The 25,745-nt window shown below is 40.9% G+C and overlaps 1 protein-coding gene across 4 annotated transcripts in view; it reads left to right on the top strand.

The window, feature by feature from the left end:
* LRP8 (LDL receptor related protein 8) overlaps nt 1–25,745 on the top strand; it is a 192,343-nt gene that overhangs the window by 99,578 nt on the left and 67,020 nt on the right. For 2 of the 4 annotated variants that reach the window (XM_083619434.1, XM_083619436.1), the window contains exon 3: nt 13,535–13,657. In XM_083619434.1, coding sequence (XP_083475560.1) covers nt 13,535–13,657 — 123 coding nt within the window. Of the gene's footprint in view, nt 1–10,862; nt 11,225–13,534; nt 13,658–25,745 lie in introns of those variants that run through there. The other 2 variants (XM_083619433.1, XM_083619435.1) reach the window with 2 other exon arrangements.

The raw sequence follows: 25,745 nt of genomic DNA on the forward strand, positions 1-25,745 counted from the left end.
TCAGTGAAAAATTATTCCAGAAGATACTGCTAGTGTTACTTGAAATCTATATCCTGTTCCGAGCCTGCTCTCCTCCCAGCATGTGAGCTGGCCTACCTGCTTGAGAACGCCTTCTTATAGTGGAACTTGCTACGTAAACATACATAGGATTGCATTGCATGGCTGAAATCCTAGGCATGATTAATTTGGGGTTAAGCACCATTGAACTAAATAGGTCTTACTTCCAATAAACTGTGCATACGATAGGGCTGCATAGCTTTTTGTTCTGTCTCAAATTCATCTCTGTGTCTATTAATCCAACAATCTGTTATCATCTGTCCCAATGCTTTCTGTTTTTACATGTCCCAAACTTCAAGGAGTGGGAGCCTCAAGTAGCTGAACATTTGAGGTGTGTCTTTGGTGCCTCCGTTTTCCTACTTCCTGAGTAATGATTCAAATCCCAGACACCTCTGAATGTTAAAATATACAGCAGACTCTGTTACACTTGCCAATTATATAATCTATGTTTTAAAACATATCTATCTTTCTGCAAAACCAAGGGAGTCACTGGCAGGCAAGCACTTGCATATTAAATATATTGGACTAAAAGAACCCCATTGCTCTTTCTTGGAATTAAAAAGATCTAAAACTGTCTTTGAAACTGTTAGTTGGGGGGGGGGGGGCGAATAAGATGGTCCACTGAAGCCAAAACAGCAGAAGAGTGCAGGAGATCCTCAGAGATCTGAACCCCTGAAATATGAACTGGCAAGGCAGGTACCCCTTTATCATCACAAATATTTTGTCCTTGGTAGCTGCCCTTGTGGCTGGACAGAGCCACCCTTGCAGCACTGGCATCATTTCAGCTTACTTGGACATGGCTAGATGAGGCAGAGCTTTGTTGAGACCAGGGGTGCACCAGCAGAGCCTCAGCTATTGTGGCAACAAAGTGGGGGGTGTCAGTGGGAATAGAGAGAGGAGGAATGAAGGTGGGGTGAAACAACAAAGGCAGCACAATCTCTTGCACTGCCCCTGATAAGTTGGTAGATGCAGGAGATGTTAGAAAGTGATGATGGAATAACATAATTAGTACAAATATTTCTGAGTTAATGGCCTTATTCTGTTCCAAAGGGTCTGCTGTATGAGGAAGATTTTTGAGTTTTCTATGCAAAGGTTTGTTTCTTTTTAAACTGTTCTGAACTGATGTTCTTTCACTGTCCCAATATGTTCTACAGCAGAGAAAAACACTGTTTCTTTGATTACTTGCTTTTACTTTTGTGGAAACATGCTGAGAAGAAAGGGATGGTTTGTTAATATATGGTGCTTTATGGGCAAATCTTTTGGGGAAAGGGGAGATTATCTCACACTGGAGCAAAAGGGAAGAGGCATGTTGATTGTAGCTAGGATTAATTTGATGTAATTGCCTAAATTCTATAAACTGCAACCAAGGCTCCCAGATATAAATAATGCATTTTAATTAATAGGTTGCCAGGAGCTGTAATGAAACTCAGGTCAATCTGCAGAACTACGGCGCCTGGCATTTTTAATAACTGGAATTTATTTGTGATTTGACTGCGCTTTGTGTTCCACCATCTCCTGATGATCTGAAATATGGGGCCGAATCTAATTTCCTAATGTAAGTAGCCCTATAGAAGTCAGTAAGGCTTCTCGCCAGTAAGAAGTTAATCTTCAGTGTTAATCATCCAAAACTGAATGAATGAATGAACAGTTGTTTACCCTTCATGCAAGACTTTCAGGGTCGTAAACAATAATGTTAAAATTGCAATAGCCAGTGAAATTGTTCTGTTTGTACAATGGAACTTCCCTTCCCTCTTCATGTGTGTTGGAGGAACCCTTAGAACACGTAATGTGGGGACAGGGGCAGCTGATCCCATTTCACTGCCAAAGGGGCCCTCCCCCCCCTCCCCCAGGGTGGGTGACAGCAGCTTCCAGGATCTGCAAGATCTTGCAAGAGGTGCACAAGTTTTTTTCCCCACCCAGAAGCTGGCGGGGGAGGGAACGCCGCCTGCCATGGGAGAAGCAAAGAGGAGTGAAGTGGCTGTTTCTCACTGGAACCCAGTAGGTTTTCCTGCTGCTGCTGCTTCTCTCCTGCAGGGTCACCACCCCTTGGATTCTGTCGCCTGAGGCAGCTGTGTGGAGAAGAGGAAAGGGAGGGGAAGTTCCATTGCGCAGCTAGAAGCCTTAACACTAATGGAACTGCTTCCATAAGCACATCAACATAATAAATAACCACTATAGTGGAACCTCGGTTCTTGAACGTCTCCGTTGATGAACGTTTCGGAACCCAAACACCGAAAACCCAGAACTGCTTCAGTTTTCGAATGATTTTCATTTTGAGTTTCCCTGTTGAACTGAGGCTTCCACTTTCAGTTTTCGAACGTTTTGGAAGTCGAACGGTTTTCCGGAATGGTTTACATTCCAAAACCGAGATTCCACTGTACAAATAAAATAAGCAGCACAAGCAAGAATAAAATATACTCACTTATTTCATCCCCATCCCCAAAAAATCTACCTGTTTTTACTTGTCCTCTGAATAAAATTAATGCTGATGCATAACTTACCTACATGCACCTAAATGGCTTTAGATCGCAGATAGATTTTGTGGTACAAAAGCCAGTGGCAGACAGAATGGGACTCACTAATATGGTAAGCATTTTCATAGTGCTTTTGAAATGTTCAAAGAGTTGTAGTCCGGCTACCTCTGGAGGGCCCTGGTGCCCCATTGTCTGCATTAAACTGTAATTTATTTTAAACTATAGTTTAATATGAATGAAGGGTGGCGCTGTGGGTTAAACCACTGAGCCTAGGACTTGCTGATCACCGCGACGGGGTGAGCTCCCATTGCTCGGTCCCTGCTCCTGCCAACCTAGCAGTTCAAAAGCACGTCAAGTGCAAGTAGATAAATAGGCACCGCTCCAGCGGGAATGTAAACGGCGTTTCTGTGCGCTGCTCTGGTTTGCCAGAAGTGGCTTAGTCATGCTGGCCACATGACCCGGAAGCTGTACGCTGGCTCCCTCGGCCTATAAAGCGAGATGAGCGCCGCAACCCCAGAGTCGGTCATGACTGGACCTAATGGTCAGGGGTCCCTTTACCCTTAATATGAATGAGTAGTGTACCAGTACATGCTGCTCAGATTTTCCTAACCCACTTCTCTCCTGCTAATCCTTTTCTGTGCAAGGGTGAAAATAAACCAGAAGCTAGCTTTCTTTACATGTGAACCAGTGCTTGTGGGTTTTTTTTGGTGAAAATTAACCATGAACATTGTGTTCACAAGTAACATGAAGTCAGCCTCTGGAATGTTTCCTTTCTGACACTGCAAAGGATTTTGTGTTAAACCATCCTTTAAAATAAACTTTGGTTTATTTTAGTATGCGAACCAGTTCACACACCCATCAGCATATTTGTAAAGTAAGGTTTTTTTGTTCCAGTGTGCATCACTTTGAATTTACTCCCTGCATTTAGGTGTGATAAAATTACTTTATTAATCTTTGCTCTGAAATTGTGTAAGGTGGGACTATTAACATATTGTTTTGCTGAAGGCTGTAATGTAAATCCTTAAGCGACTCTGATTATTCAAGTTATTGCATGAGCACGAAAAACCAAGGAAACCAGCACTTTGTGTTAGAATATTAATAGACATTTGCTTGGCATCGTTCCACAGTAACAGGCTTGGGTTGGAAGGGAAACCTGCTGTTCGATTTGCAACTGATGTTGGCTTTGGAAAGGTTTATTAAAATAGCTTTTATATACAATTCAGCCAGCTTTATTGGCGATCAGGTTCAGTCAAGTCCAAAGTGAAGTGTGTCCTCATGAATAAACGGAACAGTATTATGCTTCCAAATCTTTGTTCTTTATCGTATATGGTCAAGTTACGAGAGATGCCTGTCTTCATCTTGGTGCTCCTCATGTTGCATTTTATGTGTACAATTTCCATTCATTGGAAAGCCTTCCTGTTGCACATAGTTGCCATCATTAGCATCTGTTGCAGGTGCTTCTTTTCCTTTTCTTTTAAAAACATAACCCTTGTCTTATTTTAACTCAACACAAACATTTTAAGTCAATTGTCTACATTCTTGAGCACTTAAGTGTTCGATTTTGCTTAAATGGAAAACTTGGATTGTATAAAGTTTGAATATGCTATGCAAAATAGACTTGAGGGATATAAGCAGTTTTATGGTTGCATTGTTTGTTACTGCTTTGAACAGTGGCAAATTCCTGTAATACTTGTGGTTATCAGATTTGCACCTCTTGCATTGTGATTTCAGGATTCTCTTTCTTTCACCATGAGAATATGGCAATTGTTAACAGCTTAGTTTTTGAATTGCTTTAAAAATGTAATCCTTTTGTTACTGGAATTGTGAGTTACTAACAAACATTATGATTCAATTTAAGGTGACTGCATAGTGTATAAAGCTATTTCACAATGCCGTGAAATTTTAAAAAGCAAAAAAACTCAGGCACAGTAAGGATTTTTTCTTTCCTTTTGCAAAGCAGAGTGATCAGGGCACATTGCTGCACATTTAATTTCCTATTCCATAGATTAGCCCAACAACTCATTTCCCAGTCGACTGCTAGCAACAGATTCTGCTCATAACTCTAATAATGCCTTTTCTTGATAGTTCCAGACTGCTTTCTCGTTGCACACAAACATCTGGGGAAAAAAACAAGCATTTCTGTATACGTTTGTAAATAATACATTATTACACGTCTTGTTTCCTTCAGATGAGAGAACAGACTGAACTTTTAGTGCATCCATATGCTGAGTTCCAGTGTAGTGCAAGGGGGCACTCATCCATGGAATGGAACCTCTCGCTCCTCTCTTCCTCCCTGCTGGCCCCCTCCCACGCATTACCATTTGGGGGGGGCTCACGGGGGTGGAGGAGGGAGAATAGAAACAGGAAGTCCTGTTGCACAGTTGGATTTCTGCTCCATACAGTCCCGCTTTCCCTTAGGACGTCCCTATTTTCATTGGAGAAATGTTGAACAGCGTCCCCTGACATGGCTCTTGTCTTTTGCACTGGACTGAATTTGCACAAGCAGAAGCTCCTCTTGACATGGAAGTACCTATCAAATGTGTATGCAAAATGTGTGTTCCAACTTAGGGGGAAAAAAGGGTAATAAGCCCTGGGCATTTTGTGTATTGAATTCAATTCCCATGGATTTATCCAATCATTTACAAGGCATATGTTAAAGTCTGGCATGCACATTTTGCCTGGGGACACACAAATATTTGAGTATGCAGAGACTGGCATATTAATTTAGAGGTCTTGTCGACCTGCTGCAATATTTTTATGCCTTTGGGAACAAGATGAGCAGACCTTTTAAAATCAAGTGTGTAAACTCAATTTATCCTGCAAGCTGGGCTTTTATTGAACTGAGCAAATCTCAAAGTTGGGCTTAAATAGTTGCTGAGCAGGAATTCTTGTCGTTTCCAAAATTTCAGACTGGACACAGACAGTGCAACAGAAGATGCTAAACTGAAGGCAGCTGTCATCTGCCGGCTTGAAACCTGCTGAGTTTACAGTCAGATGACATTGCTATTTTCCAATTTGAGGCTCTATGAAGATGTAGCTTTTGTACATGTCACAAACCTTGTCACAGACCTTTGTCTACATCATAGGTCTCCTGCTAACATGTTGCTTGCAAGCATGCACTAATTGATATATCCTCTCAGCCATGGCCCTTTATGAAGATGTTCCAGGAGACTGGATGAGTATTTCTTGTGAGGTGCTACAGAGCACTATATTATCCCCAATTCTATTTGACATCTATATTGGGTGTGGTCAGCAGGAGATTTGGAACTAGATGTAATTAGTACATTGATGATATCCAGTGCTCTTTCTCTCTAACATCTGGATCAGAAATGGATGAAAAGGCCATGGACCAGTGTCTAGATGCAAGCAAATAAACTGAATCTGAATTCTGGCAAGACAGGGACTCTATGGTAGAGTGGTTCCCAGGTCTGGGAAATTGCCTGCCCTAGATGGGGTTGCACTCTACCTGAAGGGGCAGATGCATAGTCTGGAGGTGCTCCTCGATCCAGCTCTATCAGTGGAACCACAGGTGTCGTCAGTGACTAGGAGTGCTTTGTTTTACCAACTTTGGCTGATAAAGACAGCTGTGACTGTTTCTGGACTGAAATAGCTTGACAACAGATGTCTGTGCATTGGTAACCTCAAGGTCTGGATTCCTGCAATGTTCTGTATGTACAGTGTGCTGTACACTTGAGGTTGCTCCAGAGTCTGCAGCTAATGCAGAATGTGGTCCCTAGTTTGCTTGTGGGGGCAAACTAACACCAGCATATCACACCTTGGTTAGAGAATTTGGGCTTGCTGCCAATCTGCTACTGGGCCAAGTTCAAGGTTTTGATACTAATAGATAAAGTCCTACACCACTCAGAATCTGGTTATTTGAGAGATGGCTGTATGTTTTATATAGGCAGTAGGTCCCTGAATTTTGCAAGTGAGGCACTGTGTGTTCTACCAGTGCCTGGGCTTGGTAATGGAGCAGGAAACTGAGAGTTAGTCCAGACAAGACAGAGATATAGTTGGTGGGTGCTTCATCTGTCAAGGCTGGTAGTATTCAACTTATCCTAAATTATTTTGCACTTATCCTAAAGGAGCAGGCTCATGGATAAGGGTGCATTGTGTGTGCTCCTAGATACAGTGGTACCTCTGGTTACGTACTTAATTCGTTCCGGAAGTCCGTTCTTAACCTGAAACTGTTCTTAACTTGAAGCACCACTTTAGCTAATGGGGGCTCCCGCTGCTGCCGTGCCGCCGCTGCCTGATTTCTGTTCTCATCCTGAAGCAAAATTCTTAACCCGAGTTACCACTATATAGTATTGTTGCTCAGCATCAGGGGGCTTGGTGGGATGGAGTGCTTTTGTCCATTTCAGCTGCAATCCTAGGTGAACAGAGATAGTGTTGCAACAGCTACCCATCCTCTGGTAAGCTACCTGTTGGATTTCTGAAGTGTGCCTTCCTTACCTGCCCAGACCTTGAGAACTTTCTCAGAGGCCTGTCTCCAGGTTCCCCATCTAATGAAGTGAGGCGAATAACGGCTAAGGATCAAGCTTTTTCAGTGGCAAAATCCCCTCCCCAGAGAGGCTCACCTTGTCTTCTAGTTACTAGGAGAAAAGCTTCCTGTTCCTCCCAGGCCTTCTTAATAATCCATTGATTGCTTTAGTTTTTGGACCATGTTCCCTTGGCTGGTTTTAATGCTGGTTTTTGTTGTTTAAATCATTTTAGTGGTAGAGCCATGTGCCAATTCTAGGAGGTTTTTTGTTGTTCTTTTTGCTTTTGTAATTATTCTTCGTGTAAACTATCCTGTGAACTTGGTTGGATGAACAGCACACAAATGTAAATAAATAAAATTCTGCCCTGATCTTTTCAGCTGCCAATTTCCTGCCTCTTTCCCTTAGGCGCTTAGCAGTTCCTCACCTTCTTATCTAATAGCAGTGGCACCTGCTTTTGTGACCCATTTCCTCAAGCATGCACCATTCCCCTTCTTCCCAGACCCTCAGACTGCCATCACCACAAATCTCTTTCCTTACCTGTTGACATTGTTTACGTCCTTCTTTGGATCATGCCTGTAATCTGATCTTTCAATTTCTGCAAACATCACCCATGTCTGATTGCAACAGAACTGTTACAGCTTGCAGGATTTGGCATTGCCTTGTTGAATGATCCCATAAAAACCAGAGCAGATGGCTGCCTTTAAAGCAGCCGTTTATATAGTGTAGCACCCTTTCTCTTTTATCTTCTCCTTGCATTTAAATCATTAAACAAAAAGAACTGCCCTTCCCCAGCAATTCCAAAATCACAAGCACAAAAGAACAGATTCAGCCCTTGGTAACTGTTTTGAATGGCCACTGAAATGCTCATTGGAGAAGATTAATCTACATTTGATGGATGTTTGAAATTGCCTTGTGGGCTAAAATAAACAGTTGGGCTTTTAAAAAAAAATAAAATAAAAATCTGTTATAATTTTGCTGTCAAAACATCTATAGAATGCTTGTACCAGGATGCACTTTCTCTTTGTCTCTAAGAATTGTTTTTCCTGTACAATATTCAATAGTCATTGATCAAGAGGGGCTGTACAGATGCTGGCTGATCTTGAGGGTTTGGTAATGTCTTGTAAGACAGGGAAGCTCAAATTTCTCTCTTCCAGGAACAACAAAGCCAAACTGAGCAGGGTTGTGTTTTTGTGGGGGGTTTTGCACCTGTTTCCTGACAAGGGATTTAACAGGGAAGGAGTGGTAAGTGGGGTGACTATCTCTAGCAACCCATCCAATGCATGGCTCTGACTCTGGCAGGCTGATGACATTCTTGAAGAGGCACCATCTGCTTACCAGCATGGCTGGCAGCTGAAAAAAACAAACAAACTCATTACACCTGTAGTAAAAGGTAAACTGATCTGACAATTGCATTTGTAGACCCCTGTCAATTACTGAGTATATAGTGGTTTCTAGCCAATGAGATGGCAGGGTGGGGGGAGTTGGCGGAGGAAAGGAATTGCAGCTTGGCAGGAGTAGGTGAGACAAAGAAAGGTTATTATACAGCTTATATTTTTCCATGAAGCTCACTTGTTTTTTCCATAATAAAAAAATTCCTTCCAGTAGCACCTTAGAGACCAACTAAGTTTGTTATTGGTATAAGCTTTCGCATGCATGCACACTTCTTCAGTTTTTTCCATGTTACCTTTCTGTTCTATGTGAGGAAATATTGGGCAAGTCTATAATGTACATTTCCTTAGATAAATCAATTGAGATAAATCAATTTTCATATACAATTTAATATTCAGCATTCCTTGTGTTTAAAAAGTTTAAACTGGCAACTGTGAAAAAGCTCATTATGATGCACAGATAAGAAATGGATAAACATAAATGGAATTTTATCTTCCATTTTTTTAAAAAAAAGAAGTCAGCTGCAATTAGAAGTTCTTCACATCCTTAGAAGTAAGTCACATTGAGTGCAATGGGGCATACCGCCAGGTAAATGTGTTCAGAATTGCAAATTTTCAATAAATATACATTTTTTTAAATGCACAGCAAAAATCAAGACAAAAGAATTCAGTTCAAGCCAAGTGTTCAAAACTCCCTGGGTGCCAGTCCCTGCTGCTGTCTCTCACTCCTGCTTGTGCAGCCCACCTTCATTTGGGAAAGCGGAGACTTTGAGCTCTTCAACCTGGTGGAGGAGGTCCTGAAAAACTTCTACTCCTGGTGGTTGGACAGGAGTAGTGAACAATGTTATAGTTAACTGCTGTAGCTTGTCTTTGCTTGCCCTACCCCACTGCCCCTGGGGTTATAAATGGTCCGTGTCACCATTAAGAAAAAGAGGTAGGAAAAGGCCAATACATATAAGAACTGTCCCTGGATTAAGTGACTTTTCTTCTTTAAGTTCTCAAAGTTCTTAACCTAACTGAAGGTTGTCATCTGCGCTAGCCAGACGTTTAACTGATAATCACAGTCAGTCCATCATTCAAAAAAATAAGACTTTAAAGCCATCTTGCCCCAAAATGGCAACTAGACATTCCATTTTGGTGACTGCAACCTAGGTTTAAGAAGCCATTTGGTCCCCATCTTATATATCTGAGTTCCTAATACTATTCAAGGATGCTGTCTTACTGCACATCAAATGTTGTCTGATCCCCAGCTCTTTGCTCTGCAAAGTTCATCTGAAAATGTTAATACATGAAATATACTTGGAGTCGAGTGTGAATTTCAGGCTCTTTATTCAGCTCATAGTAGCAATGAATGAATCTTTCCCCAAAACGTCTAGCTATATATACATTATTTACACAATGGGCCCCGTGTGATTGGCTAATTCTGGGCTGCTCCTGTAGGCCAATCAGGTTGCGGATTCACTTCCTCCAGAAGCCTGATTGGCTGCTCCTGCAGGCCAATCAGGTTGCTGACTCACTTCGTCCAGGAGCCTGATTGGCTGTTCCTGCAGGCCAATCAGGTTGCTGATTCACTTCCACCTGGAGCTGGATTGGGTGGCTTCTGCGGACGAATCCGACTGCTTCATTCTGGATCCTATTGTTCTAGGATCCAGCTCAGTACATAACATACAGGTTATCTTTATTTCAAACAGCAGCCATTAGAAACTTGTTTGAGTAGCAAAGGAATCTCTCTGGTTCTTTCCTAGCTGAATTGGTTTCCACACAGTTTAGGGAAATGATGATTACAAAGGATTAATATCTTCTAATCTCATGCATTGTGTTGCACTCTTGAGCAGCAGAAACAGGCTCAACAGCAACAAATAGTAGCAGCGGGAGGGGAGCCACCCTTCTGCCATTAGCATCGTTGCTGCTAACCTAGATGAGCAGGCAAGTCGTTCTCCCCCCACCCTCAGTTCCCATCTATAAAATGGGAGGTCTCAGTCGCCTCCCTCACAGCTTTATTATGAGGATGACATAATTATGGCAAAGTAATTCAAATACAAATGAGTGACATGGAAATGTGATAAACAGTAAAAATAATAATAATGAAGAAATGGCCCACGAGTATAGTTTTGCCAAGGGCCTACACTTTCCCCCGAGGAGCGTTATATTTAGTGATTTGGTAGCAAATGAATTGCCTGTGTGAAATCTTCCAAGGTTAATCATATTCAGCGGCATTTGTTTAAATATATTTGTTTTAATTAAGAGAAAGGATTTGCACGCTGGGGGTGTGTTCACATTTCAAGATCCCTGAACTCTGTTGCGGTAGGAATAATTACAGCCCGGGAGTTTTATGTGTCTCTGCAGTGTCCTTTTGAGATATTTAGATGCCTTCTGTTGAGATGAAAGACCGTATGGATTTCTTTTCCTCTATTAATCTGGCACAGAATACCAGACCTCCTGGGTCAGTTTGCTTACCAGCAGTGTTTGTCCCTGCAGTTTAATCTGCAGATGTTGTCTTGGCACATATGACATTGCAGAGGAGAAGATGCTTCAGCCTGTCTGATTGTCGGGATGCACATCAAGCACATTAACATCTTCCAAAGGCCACCTTGTGGTTCATTGTCAACAATGTATTTCTTCTCGCCTTTTGTGATTTCTCATAATAAATTAGTTGTGCTTCCAAAAAAACAGTGCCAAGGGAACAAAGCAATCAGTGACACCATCTGCTGCCAGCAGGTTTGTGTGTTGAAGGAGCTGCATATCTCCATCACTCAGGAATGTCGACGGACCCTGATGCTGGCAGCAGTCCCTTGCTTCAAAGCCACAGGCCTGGGCTTGTGTGAGTAGATCAGCGGGGAAATGGCTTTGTCAGACTAAGGTGAATAAATAGGTTTGGCAGTGGCAGGCTGGAAGCAGACATAACGGGCCCCTTGGGTGCAATGTTACTATCATAAGTTAGATGCTTAAGGCTGAAGCAGATCAAACAAAATGTGAAAAATTACTGGCCGCATACTTTATGAAGGCCATTAGACTTTAATGCTGTACTATCTAAATTCTTTTGATCTTTCCCTAAGAAGAAACTTTTGATCCTGAACATGGGAGTCCATTCAAAGGCAGGCGTGTGAGTGTACAATCTGAGAGCTATACAACCGTTTTTCAATAAATGCTAAGCCAACTCTATCCTTAACTCCGGAATTTAAGATACAGCCTGCAGTGTATCTTAACACAGCTCAAGAGGGAGAATACCAACACCTGCAATTTTATTTTATTTTTGTATTTCCTTGTGTGCTGAAATTTCCCATTGTCCAACTCAGCAGACAATTTACATCACCATGCACATAATGTCTGGAGATACCTTCAAAACCGAGTTTATATTCCGCTATTGGCTGTCTGCTCAAAGCGGGCTTCTTTAAAATGATGTAAGTTGGATATGGCTCATATTGCTGTCCAGTTTCAAAATCAGTGCCGGCACAAAGTTAAGCATTATGCACCATCTGTTTCTGTACAAAGACTCTGAAGCACCTGTAACAGTCTGCACCAAGGTGTTATTTGGTAATCCCTGGAATACAAAAAATAAAAACGAAATGAAAGGATGTAATTCAGCAAACATCACTCATGGACATTGAAGTTTAGATTCTAATTTTTCTTCAGATGCCCTAAGTACTCAGCTGCCTGGCTTATGCCACCTTAGCTCTTCTGTGATGTTGAAATAATTAATCCAATAGCAGCTAGAGGGTCTGTGACACTTCTTTCTGCAGAGCAGTTCAGCCAATGGCATCAAGAGGGAGCAGATACTGAGACCAAGTAGAAAATGCTGTGAGAACAAGGAAGTGAATCTACAGGAGAATGAAACTTGCAGACCATCATACTGATGGACCGTTAGCTACCGTAAATTGTTCTGTATTAGTACAGAGCCATTATTGGTGACACTGAAGTAAATACCCGCTATTGTCAACTCATAATTCATATGTTGAATGCAAGGGAAAACAAATATACTTTGTTCTTATGGAATGCCTGTCTGAGTAGATTATGTTATGTTTGATGAGGCTTTACAACATTTATTTTTGGGATGCCACAGCAAGGAAACTGCATGTTTTATGAATCAGAAAATTAATGCTCCCATCACAGACCCTTTTTCACCTGCATGCCCGCCTCTCTGTTGACATACTATTCCTTTACAGCTTGTCAGTTGACTTTGGTATAACAAAATTAATATTTTACCAAGTGGGCCAGTGATCATTCTTCAACCTTCATACCATATTTGTGCCTCTCTCTGTTTTTCTAGCGGTTTTACTGTTCATGCCTCCAGTGGTGGGCTTTGGCAAGGCATGGCAGCAACTCTTTCAGTCCCAAAGCTGCATTAATGTTGAGTGTTTGCATCAGGATAGAGATGCTTAATCTCTGTCTTCAGCTACTGTTAAGCTCATGTTCACTAGATCATTCACTCAAGCATGTCTGTGCAACAAATATAAACTACTTTAAAATCCTAGGAACTGTAATTCGTTGCAAGAGCTGAGAGACTTTTATCATAAAATCTCAGCACCCAGTTCCAAAGTATAAGGACGCTTCAGGAATTAGGTATTTTGTGTGAGTGTGTGAATGCTCTTATGATCTCCCCTGATCCAGTCTCACAGGATAATGTTTCACTTGGAATGCACGTTCTGCCCTAGGGCTGGGTGATATATTGTCCAAAATCATTTTGAAGTGCATATTGTGATATCAGTTTCATAATTTTTGACCTAGCAATACATTGTGAATCATGAGGTGTGTGCGCTATGCAAAAATCACAATGTGGGGAAAACTGTGAAGCCAGCCACGGTGGCTGAGACCATGAAAGTTAAACCAATAATAAACTGGTTTACATTTTTAAAATTTATATTTGTATCCTGCCTTATCCTTGGATTCAGTGAGTCTTAGAGCTATTTCATCAGAGAGGTCATTGCATGTTTGGCCTGAAAGATCAAATGAGAGACAGACATCAAAGGTGGTGTGTACTGTTAGTTCTCCTCAGAGTAAACCTATTGAAAATAATGGGCATGACTACCTTAACATCCATTATTTTTACAGCTCTACTTTGAGAAGCACTTAGTGGAAAATAATTGTGTTGGATTGAATCCAACGGTCTAACATTCCCTATTTCTTCTTTCAGCCAAGAAGACCTGTGCAGAAAGTGATTTCACTTGCAACAACGGCCACTGCATTCCTTCCAGGTGGAAATGTGATGGTGAAGAGGAATGCCCAGATGGGTCTGATGAATCCGAAGCCTCGTGCAGTGAGTACTCCTGCTAACTGGTTATGGAACATAGCTTTATAGTTGTTTGGAAAGTGGACTGATAAACAAATAGAAATTATATATCATGTGCACATGCATGTGAGCTCCCCCTCTCCATACCGCTGTCCTGAAAGCAATCAGTGATGTGGTTTTATTATTATGTCTGGTTGAGGACAACAAATGATATGTTGTGCACAAGTTAAATCTGTCCTCTTACTCAGGACTTAGCAGTTTACCTCTAGAAACTTGCAAGGCTAACCCTAAGCCTGGGGTGGAGAATCTTTGGCTTGTGGGCCTGATTAAGCCTGCCAAGCCTCTCCAGTTGTCCCAACAGGTCACTTTGGCCAAGTCATGTCCACTTGCCAGGGGGCCAGGCCAAAATGCGGGGCTTTTCAGTTGGATGAATTTTATGTGATTAGCCAGTTCCTTATGACATTTTCCACTTTTATATTTTAATTATGTTTATTGTGGTTTTATATTTGTTGTGCACCGCTTGATGTTTTCTGTAGAGTTTAGCGGTATATAAATATATATTTTATTAAATAAATAAAAGCTTTCTCCTTTTGTTTCTGTAGAGAATTTCATTTGAAAAATGTGATTATGGGATTCAAAATAAGGAAGATTCAGACATTGCTTTGCATATGCACTCAGCTAATAAAAAAACACCCCACCATTCATTGCTGACAGTTCTTTTTTTAGTAGATTGATTGTAATTTAAATCTCCTTGGGCTTTTGTTGTTTCCCAAAAAGCTGTGCAAGTGGAAGACTTCTGATGCAAATGTTTTCCACTGCTCATGGTTAGATTGGAATTATTGGAATTTCACCAGTTCCTCTCTTTTATATAATTGTCATGCCCTTAAATAGTAGTACTATTGTCTAAGTCCGTCATGAGCCACTATGTTCAGTAGGGGTTTTTCTATAGATCTCATTAGCTTTGAGTGGCACCCTGAAAGGAATCAACCTCAAAAATCTTTTTCAGGTTACATGTTGTCCTTTTGAAACTGTACCATATTGCATCTCTCTCCTGTTGCATCATAATAGCTCTCCAAGACAGCATGGCATTTCACGGGCTGTACTTGCATTGGGCAGCACAAAGCAAGCAAGCTGGAGACTTCGAGTTAAGTAAAGAATGCTTGCAGGCAATAACTGACATGGAAGCCAAATGTGGCAAATTTCCCCAGCAGGATAGACTCAATTGCAAATGTGACATTATTGTAAGTGTCAGGAAACACTCAGCTTTGCTTCAATACCTTTTACCACATTGTTATTCTCATCCTGTGGGACAGATCATCTATTTCCCATTGATTTTAGAGAGTTATTAAACATTTGCTGATACTGACTAGATGGGGATTTAATCCAAATAAAAATTGAACTTAAATATTAGGTAACACACGAGTGTAAAAGTGTGTGTTTGAATATGATTGACATACTTTTCGTTTGGGAAAACAAACTCTATGAGTGGATACTGAGCTATGTGGACATAATGGACTAGTTACTTGGGTTGCAAGATTTGTTGCAGGTCACACACATTTTAAGTATGGAAAAGAATAGGTAGAACGTACAGGTAAAGGACCCCTGGTTAAGTCCAGTCAGAGGCAACTATGAGGTGCGGCACTCATCTCGGTTCAGGCTGAGGGAGCAAGTGTTTGTCCGCAGACAGCTTTCCACATCATGTGGCCAGAGTGCACGGAAATGCCGTTTACCTTCCCATCACACCTATTTACTTGCACTGGTGTGCTTTAGAACGGCTATGTTGGCAGAAGCTGGGACAGAGTTCACCCCATTGTGTGGATTCGAATCAACGACCTTCCAGTCAGCAAGCTCAAGAGGCTCAGTGGTTTAGACCACAGCCCCACCCACTGGGTTGGGCAAAACACATTCCACAATTGGTCAAAGGTTTCTCATTTTGTAAACGGCATAAGGATCTTACATTTTTAGTAGTATATGATGATGTTATTAATAACAGCTGCCTTGAAATGAACACGTGCAAATTTTAATCATGCCAGATGGAAGCATCAGGTAGAGAATGCTGGTGCCGTGTGTGTGTGTGTGTGTGTGTGTGTGTGTGTGTGTGTGTGTTGTGTGCATTTCCCTAATTAGGCAGCAATGCAGAATTGTCTTAAGAAATAGGAGGTAGAGAGAGGGAAAGATGGCTGAAGATACTGAAGATGGCTCCTGCCATGGACTTGTCACAAGAACAGGTGTGGAGGGGAAGGTGTAGCTATCAGAAAAGGAAGCATTCTGCATGATTCATTACTGGATGCCCAGACCAGCAAAACAGCTGGTTGGAAAGAGCAGGAAGTGGTTAAGTGGGCAGTGCATGTGTCCAGCTAGAGTGCAGCTGCTGACATGACTATGGGTTTGCAGCATAGAAGAGAAAGAGGCAACACAGGCCCCAGAACATTATTTTTTTTAAGGTGCTAATATATTCCTCTCATTAACTGATAGCTAATCTCTTCAAGCTACCACAACCCTGTTGGGCCTTCTGGGGACATTCTCCTGTAAGAAGAAACTGAATAGGCTCCAATAAGGATATACAATTCCCTGTGATGACTTATTATATTTAATTTATAAGCCAATTTTATGCTAAAGATATCCAAGGTAGCAAAACAGGTGTCCTCCTCCTCTGTCCCACTCCCTGCAACCCTGTTCATTCCCCCCTGAACGCCACCATGTGTTGCAACCTTTCTAAGTCCATTGAAGACAATACATTGAATTTTCAATTATATGCCATTTAAGTGTATTTCCCCAGGATGGATGATCCTAGCAAAAGGGAAGATGGTTTGTTTGACTTTGTCAGTGTGCAGTGCAGAGAGGAAAGTACAATTATCCACCCTCTTTCCTCTTTATTTCGTTAGCCAACTCTGCCTTGCTGCCTAATTAGGAAAGATACACGCTGCTTCCTAACAAAGCCCTCTTCTAAGCAGCCACACACAGTATCAACGTAATCATCTCAGCTGTGACATTAACATATTTATAATGCACTAGGGTCTGGTCTCTGGCTGCCTCTCTCCCTCTCAGCCAGAGTCTTCTTATTAATGCAATGCCACTCTCCCATTGGATGGGTTTAAATTAACTTAGCAGTTTCCTTCCCCAGAATTCCCTGCCTGCAAATCTCTCTAGCCTGAAGCAGCTATGTTTAGACTGCACAGTTCACTGTGAGGTCCATGAGGATTTCATTTGACCTCCGTCAGCCAGCGATGCAACTCTTCCTGTAAAGAAGATCAGCCTGTGTTATAGAAAGGCTGAGCCTTCAGTTACCTGAGCATTGACTTCAGTTATACTTGCATGCCTCTGGCTTAGTAGTCTTGCAAGAGGCTTCCATTTCACCTTGAAGCGTACAGTGCATTGTGACTCATATTATGTTCCGGTAAGAAACAGGAAAGCTGCATTGAGGGGAAAAACTTGGATATGGCTTCCAACTCCAGCTTAGCCATGGGCTTCTTGGTTGGCTCCTTCAGCAAGCCATTTCCTCCTGGCTTTAATGTGAATTTTCCAATTGCTTCATAAAGTCGCCAGTGTTTCACAGCCATCCCAGCACAACAGCTCTATGGCTATCACCTTCGGTTAATTCCAGTTTGTCTACAGAGCTAACCGTTGGCAATGATGGGAGTTGGCAGCAAGCTGAGGAAGGCTGCTGTAGGCAGCTTTGTGGAAGGATTTGCCACTTCATAAATAGAAACACAACTGCATTATCAAATGTGGGTAGCTTTACCACAGAGATCCACCACATGCATCCACACTAAATCATGTGACTGCACCATGCTTATCAGAAGGGCAGCTGTTTTTGTAACTGGTACGATCCAGTGTGAAAATGATTGGTTCTGAACTTGAGAATCCCTCAACTTTGGCCACTGAGTCTCCTAGGGGAACCACTATCTTTTGACTTGAGTTTTCTGTCTGTAAACTGCAAATAGTAGTTGGATAAAGAAATATTGTGATCCACCTGGAGTCTTTGAGGACAGTGTAGCCTTTAAATCTATAAACCTACAACAACTTGACTGAAGAATTGGGAGTCTTACTCTGGACAACTGAAATTAATCTGCCTCTGGTTTTTGAGGCAGTATATTTTCACATGTTTATTCATATGCACAAGGGCTAGAGATTTTACTTTACTAAAAAATGACAAGTCTTCTAAATGAGTTCCATCTTACTTTAAAGAGGTAAAGATTTAAATATTGAATTGTGTTTATTTAGCCCAGAGATCTTTGTGTGTGGTCAAAAATAAAATAAAAGCTCTAGGAAATATAATATTGGCTAACGAATTGTGATAGTGCTAGTGAAAGCTCAAAGGGGTAGGACAAAAAGTGAGTACAAAAGGTGAGTCCAAAGGTCTTATGTGTGCATGTGTATATAATGAAATCCAAGGATGTGAGCTGTATACTTTCCCCATCCACTTTCCCTCTTATTACGTACACACAATGCTCTAACAGAAAACAGTAGAAATTGCTTTATGCAAATGTAATCTGAAGACCCACAGCATAAATAGAAAGAATAGGGGGGAAATCACTATAGCCTTTTATGAATCCATATTAATTTCACTAGAGGATATAGCAGGCAACCATTGATGAATGAGTCATCTGTCCACAGCAATTGGTTCAGTTAAGCTGCACATTTATATGAACTAATGTATTTATGTATTTAAAGCATTTATAACTCACCCTTCCTTTATACCAGCCTGACCCAAATCTGGTGCCCTTCAGATGATTTGGACCACAATTCCCATCAACTCCAGGCAGTACAGCTGTGCTAGCTGAGGTTGATTGGAAGTGCACTCTGGGTTGTGGAAGGCAGATACCATATAGAGACCAGGGTAGGATATAGAACAAATAATAAAATAAACAACAATTAATGTTAAAATGCACAGTCAAGCATATAGGACAGTGAAAAACAACTGAGCAGGTTAAACTGTCAGCAACTTATGAAACTAAGTTTCTGCTTGTCAGACTCTTGATTCACATAGCCTGGTATTGTCCAATTTGAGGGTAGCCAATGTGGTGCCTTCTAGATGTTGTGGTCTCCAACTCCCATCATCCCTGAGAATTTGCCTTGTTGGTTGGGGCTGATGGGAGGCAGAGTTAAATAGCATATTCTTTTTGATGGGAGCTGAAGTCCAACACCAGCTGCTTTGACTGGCAGCTTTATTCTTGACTGGCAGCAACTCACCAAGGAACACAGGTGGAAATCAGGGATTAAACCTAGAACTTGTCTCTTTCACTGATTATGATTTTTCATAATTATGAGTTATGTCTTGGTCTTCAACAGTGCAAATTGTGTTTTAGCTAAAGAAAGAGGGTCCCTAGGTGAACAGTCCTGTGGCATGCATGCCACTTTAGTCTGCTAATGGCAGATAGTATGACAGAATCCTCCATGGGGAAAGGACCTAGACATAAGATTTCAATACATAAGGGGTGAAGACTAAGCCGGAACTTTTCCTGGAGTCATCATGCAACTCTTCTAAGGGAATGATTATTTATAGATTTATAAGATTTTTAGACCACTTTTATTCAAAAGTCCCAAAGCTGTTTCCAACAATAAAAATGCAGATTAAAACCAGATATAATTTGAACAATATAGAATAGGGCAACCTAAAGCACCAGGGCAAACTAAACAACTTTTCCAGAAGCCAAGGAGAACTGATAGGTCTTGACTTGATGACAGGAGGCCAGCCACAACACTGACATCTGTACTTCTAGGGGAGGAGTGTTCCTAAGTTGGAGAAACTCGCTAAGGAGGCACTGTCTGGTGTCTAGCATGACAAGTAATACTCATGGTGATACTGCAAGCAAGACCTCCCTCCCCAATTGATCTCAGGTTCTGGGGTCACTGATATAGAGAAAGATACTCCGTCAGATATCCAGATTCCAAGTCAGGGCCTTATACACCTTTAACTGAGCCTAGTAACATATAGATTTACCCTTCAGTATTTCAGCTACCCTTTTTCTCTCATACTATGCTATAGTGAAACAAAGTTTATGTTGCCCTTGCAAATCTTCCCTAAGTCAGTTCTTTTTAGAGTTTGTTCATCAAATACTATGAATATAGTAGCAGTGTCAAATTTCTGTTATTCCACTAATGCATTTGAGTAGTTCATAAACAAGGACAGCAGTAAAAAGCTTGATGGGATCACTTTTATAGCTGTTATGAATCTTGCACCCATTCAAGTGAAAGGGTAGAGGATGTGAGGTCATTGGCAATTACAATTGTAGTACTATCCTATTTTTAAAGACAGAAGATGCTTTGGGTTGTAAAGAAACAAGTTTTAGGCATCAAGTTTTTAAATGACCACCCCCACCCCACCCCCGGCAGCCTGCTATTGTATAGAGAAGAGAAATCATGGCAAGTTTAACATAATTGTCTCCAGAAAGGGGTGTTTATTTCATTGCTTTCAGAAGAATCCTGGCTTTGGTTGTGGCAAATGCAGTATGCTTTCAAGTAATAGATGGAAGGTTGGCATCTTCCTCTGAACAGGAGATTTAATGTGACTAGGAATGATTTTCTGTAAATCAATTAAAACTTTGGCTGCATGTACAGATCTTGATTAATGGTGCACAAGAACAGTAAGTGAATACAAAAAGTATGTGAGTTTTAACTGGGATAGGTAAAGTTACAAGCTGTAACCAATGACAACTTGACCTTAATGGTACTTAATGAAGAATATTCAAGAGCCAATGATCCTTTATTTGTGACTAGACTGAAGAAGGGGTGTGTTTTTGAGTGGTCACTGCTGCTGCTGCTGCTGCTGCTGCTGCTGCTGCTGCTGCTGCTGTGATATCTGGTTACATTTCCAAGCTTTCAAAACTTTTATGAAATAAAAAAAAATTAAAAATTGTCCAGTAGCACCTTAGAAACCAACTCAGTTTGTTCTGGGTATAAGCTTTCGTGTGCGTGCACCCTTCATCAGATACCTTTAAATGCACACGAAAAGCTTATACCCAGAACAAACTGAGTTGGTCTCTAAGGTGCCACTGGACAATTTTTATTTTTATTTTTATTTATTTCGACTGCATCAGACCGACATGGCTACCTACCTGAATCTAAAACTTTTATGCTTTGTCTGCCTGGATGGTAAGGTGAGGCGAAGACTTCTGTCATGAGAGGAGTGGGTGACAATCATCTGGTTGTCACAGGAAGCTGCTTTGATGTAGAACCCTGTTACTGATAGGGAAGACAATCCAAATGACATTGGTGGTGGAGGCTATCTAGGCGGTAGATAGGCAGCTGTGAAATGCTTTCTTTGTGTGGAACCAGTGAAAGAAACATCTACAGTGCAGAAGCAATTCTTAAAGTGAGAGTATGAGGCAGCTTCTGATCCCTTCTAAGTGGATTCCCAAAAGCAAATGAAGAAATATTTGTCCAGGAGTGGTTCCCTAGAGTGTGCATGAAAAACTGGGTAGAGGAGCATATTCCCTCCAGAGGATATGACTCTTCTTTCTTTCATGTACTCAGTTATATAAAAGCTTGATGTTGGTAGTGCAGTGGCACTCTTATGACTGACAACGTAATGGAATGGGCAAGTCAATGTCTCATTCTTGCTGTTTAGATACATTAACTTGCCCATTCCATTATCTTGTTGAACCCCAGACACTGATAGAGAAAGTTGGGATAGGCAGCACCGAGCTGCCCCATTAGTCACATTTCAGCCCTGTTGGCCATAGGTCCCATCATGTGGCCTATAGCCTCGGTAAGTTAAAGTCAAGGCTTTGAGGTAATGTAACCTTCTGAAATAAAGGTTGAATCCACAAATGTATAGCATTATTTCTTTCCCACAGAGCAGGGGTGGGCCCCAGCCCCAGCAAATGTGACCAGTTGTCAGGAATGATGGGAGTTATAGTTGAACACCTGGAGGTCAATAATTTAGCCAACCCTGGCAAAGAAGTGTATGCCTTGATTATATGCAGCTTAGAGTTCAGTATTGTCTGTCATACCTACATTAGGCTTCCCTTGTTTTTTGTGGTTGTTTTCATTATGCAGTCATTGAAAAGCTAAAGGGAAAGTATTTTTCCATCAATACAAAGGAAATGCATTAACTAATACAATAGAAATGCATTAACTTTTTAATGTATTACTTTCCTGCTCCAGCAGATATCAGGCAGCTGGATAAAAATAAAATTCCCAGCCCATGAAAGGCAATTTAACTCCTATGTTGCTGCTGATTTCATTGAGACCTGCACAATTTGCCTTCATCATTTGATCACTTAGTTTGGTTGGTTTAGTTTTATATCTGGGGACCTGTTTTACAGGTAGTAATACGTAGGAAAATGAGAGCGCAGTTGTTAGGTATGGGTTCTCAAAAAATCCAGAAAGTACATGCTGGACACAGACTCATGGTTGGCTTCTCCTTTGCATTGCCACAGGATAAAGAACAACTGTTCTTAAGGATGCATAAGCTTTCATGGTCTTCTCATGGTTAAAGTAGCACCTTAATCGTAGAGTTAGGAAGGGGCTTGGAGGTTGTCTAGTCTGCAGTGAAGGTTCTCTAGCAGATGATTTTCCAGCCTCTGCTTAAGTATCACCAGAAAAGGAGAGCCTACCACCTGCCAAGGCAGTTGGTTCCATTGCTGAACATCTATTATAGTTAGGAAGGGTCTCCATTTAATGTTTAGCCATAATATGCTTCTCATCAATTTCCACAGGGATAAGGACTATAGCTTAGTGGCAGAGCATCTGCCTTCCATCTAGAAGGTCCCAGGTTCATCTCTTGTCTAAAACCCTGGAGAGCTAGTGCCAAGTCACTGTGGACAGCACTGAGCTGGATGGACCAATATCTTAGACTAGGACAGCTTCCTATGTTCTTATATTCCACCCATTTGTTCTAGTCCATCCTTACTGAGCAACAGAGAACAAGTCTGTTCCATCTTCTGCATGACAGCCCTTCATTTGAAGACCACTCCCATGTCCTCCCCTTAATCTTCTCTTTTACAGCCTTCTACAACTTACCCAACTCTTTCAACAATTCATCATAGGATTTGGTCATCCTGGTCATGCTTCAGTTTGTCAGTGTCCTCCTTTGTGGTGTCCAGAACTGGACACAGTGCTTTGTCTTTAGTCTGAGCAATTAAAAAAAAAGTGCTTATGTAAAGCGGAAAAGTATAGACTATTGGTAGAGTTTTTTCATGCTCTGCATTTGATGTTCTGTTGGAAGGTTTTGGGGTGCCTCAATAGAGAGGAAAGGCAGTAGACAATTATAATCTTCTATAACTGGGTGGTGCCAGAATGTGAGCTTTTGAAGGCTTTAGAATTCCTATATTTTACGCTTTATAGAAAATCTGTGTCAACAGTTTATACAAAAAGAGAGAGAGCATAGCATAATGACATCCAGTCTTGACTTCAAGAGCATATTAATTATCTATTAATAGCGATGGTGTATAAAATGTATAATAGAACAATTTGCTTTTTTTTTCAATAAAAAATCCATAATGAAAACCTTTCCTCCCCATAATTATCCACTCATTTAATTGATGAAAAGCCATTTCCTTGCACATCTCATTACAAACCAGCAATGTAAAGAGCCTGTCTTAAAGGGATTGAAATACCGCATACTTAAAATACATTATATCCTTTTACATTATACCCTTCCCCCACCTCCCATTTGCTGTAATTTCATAATGTATAAAAAGGAGGCTGTTGAAGAGAAATTCAAAGCCAAACTGAGTCTCCCATTCACTATCCCTCTTTCAGTGTTTACTGAGTTTTGTCTTGTTTAATTATATTTATACTTAGTTTTATGTTTTGGTATCTTTAAGACCTTTTCCTTGCAGAAGGGCTACAGTTCGAAGGACTTCGTAGTGTCCATGGATCTGTGCAGCCATTCTGTGCCTTAGCATCACAGAATCTTAAGAGATGGAAGAGAGCCAAGGGTCATCTAGTCCAACCCCCTGCAATGCAGGAATCTCAGCTCAGACATCCATGACAGCCTTTTTGCTCCAAAATCTTTGTGCTAGTACAGGCATACCTCGTCTTGCATTCATGTTGCGTCTTTTCAGCTTGCGTACACGGCAAACCCGGAAGTGTATACTTCTGGGTTTCGCCTCATGCGCAGAAGCGTTCTGTGTGCTTTGTGCATGTGCAGAAGTGCTCTATCGTGATCCGCACTTGCGCAGAAGCACCGCTCTAGTTGCAGACTTTGTGGGGTGCAAACAGCACCCCAGAACAGATTGTGTCTGCAACTAGAGATACCACTCTACTGATTTTACACATGACAAAATAACCATGGAACTCCTAATGCCAGTACAAAAACCAACATCATGTTGTGCATCATGTCGTTTTCCTGTGTAAACCATTCATTTCATTTGAAAACCCTGGTTTAAAGCAGTCATAGATGAAGACAGACAGCTGTTCTGAAATCGGTTTCATATCAAGGCATTTGTTTTCAAGCAAAGAATAGAAGTTCAAACTACTTCTGCCACATTTAGAATGTATGTCTTTATACAGCATTTTCTTTACTTAACCCAGTATGCTTTAGAAGAAAAAGATCAGTTCTTAATTCTGTGCCTATATGGTCTGTCCTATGTAACAAATGGCAGCATCATAGAATTTGAAATAAAAAATATGACTGTTGTATTATGGTACTCAGTTTTGGAACTCTGGTCCATCAAAACCAAAGTGGAGCAAGCCAACTTGCGTGACATCTGTGCAGTTCTGTAGTAGAGAAGCATTTCAATCACTCAATGTGGTCAGAAATAGAGTCATTTCAGATACTATATGTGAATAATTTTTATCCACTTGAGTGTGAGATTGGAAGTTTGGTGGTCTCCAATAATTTAAATGTCTCATTAAAAAAATGAAATCCTATGTGGCTTTCACAAATAATTTAAATAGGCATGAACTGTAATTTCTCTCTCTCAACAACCAAGGACTGTATATAATAAAAAGATTTTGGAGAATTTAAATATAGCTCTCCTTATGCTACTGATTTTTAATAAGCAAAGCTATATTTATAGACCTTTTGTATTATTTATAAAAACTGTACTAGTTTCAGGAATTGTAGGCATCTGCAACACAAATTGCAAGTGAAAGCAGGACTGCAATGCAAATTCTTTATAGTTTCCTAGGGAAACCTGTTCCATTCCATCTGGATATACAAACATTTGAGGAAATGTCTAATTCTGATGGCAGGGAGATCTTGGCATTTAGCATAATGGGCCTTCCCAAATTAAGGAAATAATTGACTAGTCTTTCTATATACAAGATTAGCAAAACATTCAGGAAGCAAGGTAAACTGTTGTCCTTCAGGAACAAGTAGATTAAAAAACCGGGATGGGGAAAGGGGACAGGGTTATACAGGACAATAACATTCTTCAGGCTGCAAGGCAGAGGGACCTTTGGAAATAAGACATGATTTCCACAGCTCTAGAAGAGAAAAGGATCAAACTGCATAGCAGAAATGTGGGAATTGACTTGTGAAGATAGTTGAGAAATGCAGTCACATGACATATACTTAGGTGGTTATATACAGATGTCAGAAGTAATCATGCTTAATATGTGTCTCTCTTTCCTTTTTAAAAATACTGTAATGTATTAATGTGTCTCCAGAAGCTACCACCCACTGTGCAACTTTCACACATGTTTTGCCCTGAACACACACACACCCCTTGCATACATACCTTAGTAGATTTTAAAAAATGGTATGGAGACATACACATTAGTTGTTGAATGCATTCCTGATCATTACAGAATGAAAGCTGATGTTCTAGGACCAAGGACAGCTCCCTGGTAAAGCTGCAATCTGAATTGTTTACTGGAGCTGCATAGACATTTAATAGTCTCTCTAAATAACCTGTGGCTGATAATTTAAAATGGTGATTTTAAGTATATTATTACATATTTATCAACCAACAGAACATGATCTGAAATGCAAATTATCCCTAATTAATGTTTAATGTTTAACTTATATACTAGCTAATTTTCTCTTGCATGGTTAGGTAGAATAAGTTAACTCTACTATAACTTCTGTATTCTACATCTACCCTGAAATATTTTCAGCTTCTAATTTGTTAGATTTCCCCCCACCCCCGCTATAATCAGGCCCATAGCAATAATGAAATTGAGAGTGTTGCTATAATATTCATTTGGCTAGACTTAGCCC

Source organism: Podarcis filfolensis (assembly GCF_964270895.1).
Source record: "Podarcis filfolensis genome assembly, chromosome: 6".
NCBI classification, from domain to species: Eukaryota; Metazoa; Chordata; class Lepidosauria; order Squamata; family Lacertidae; genus Podarcis; species Podarcis filfolensis.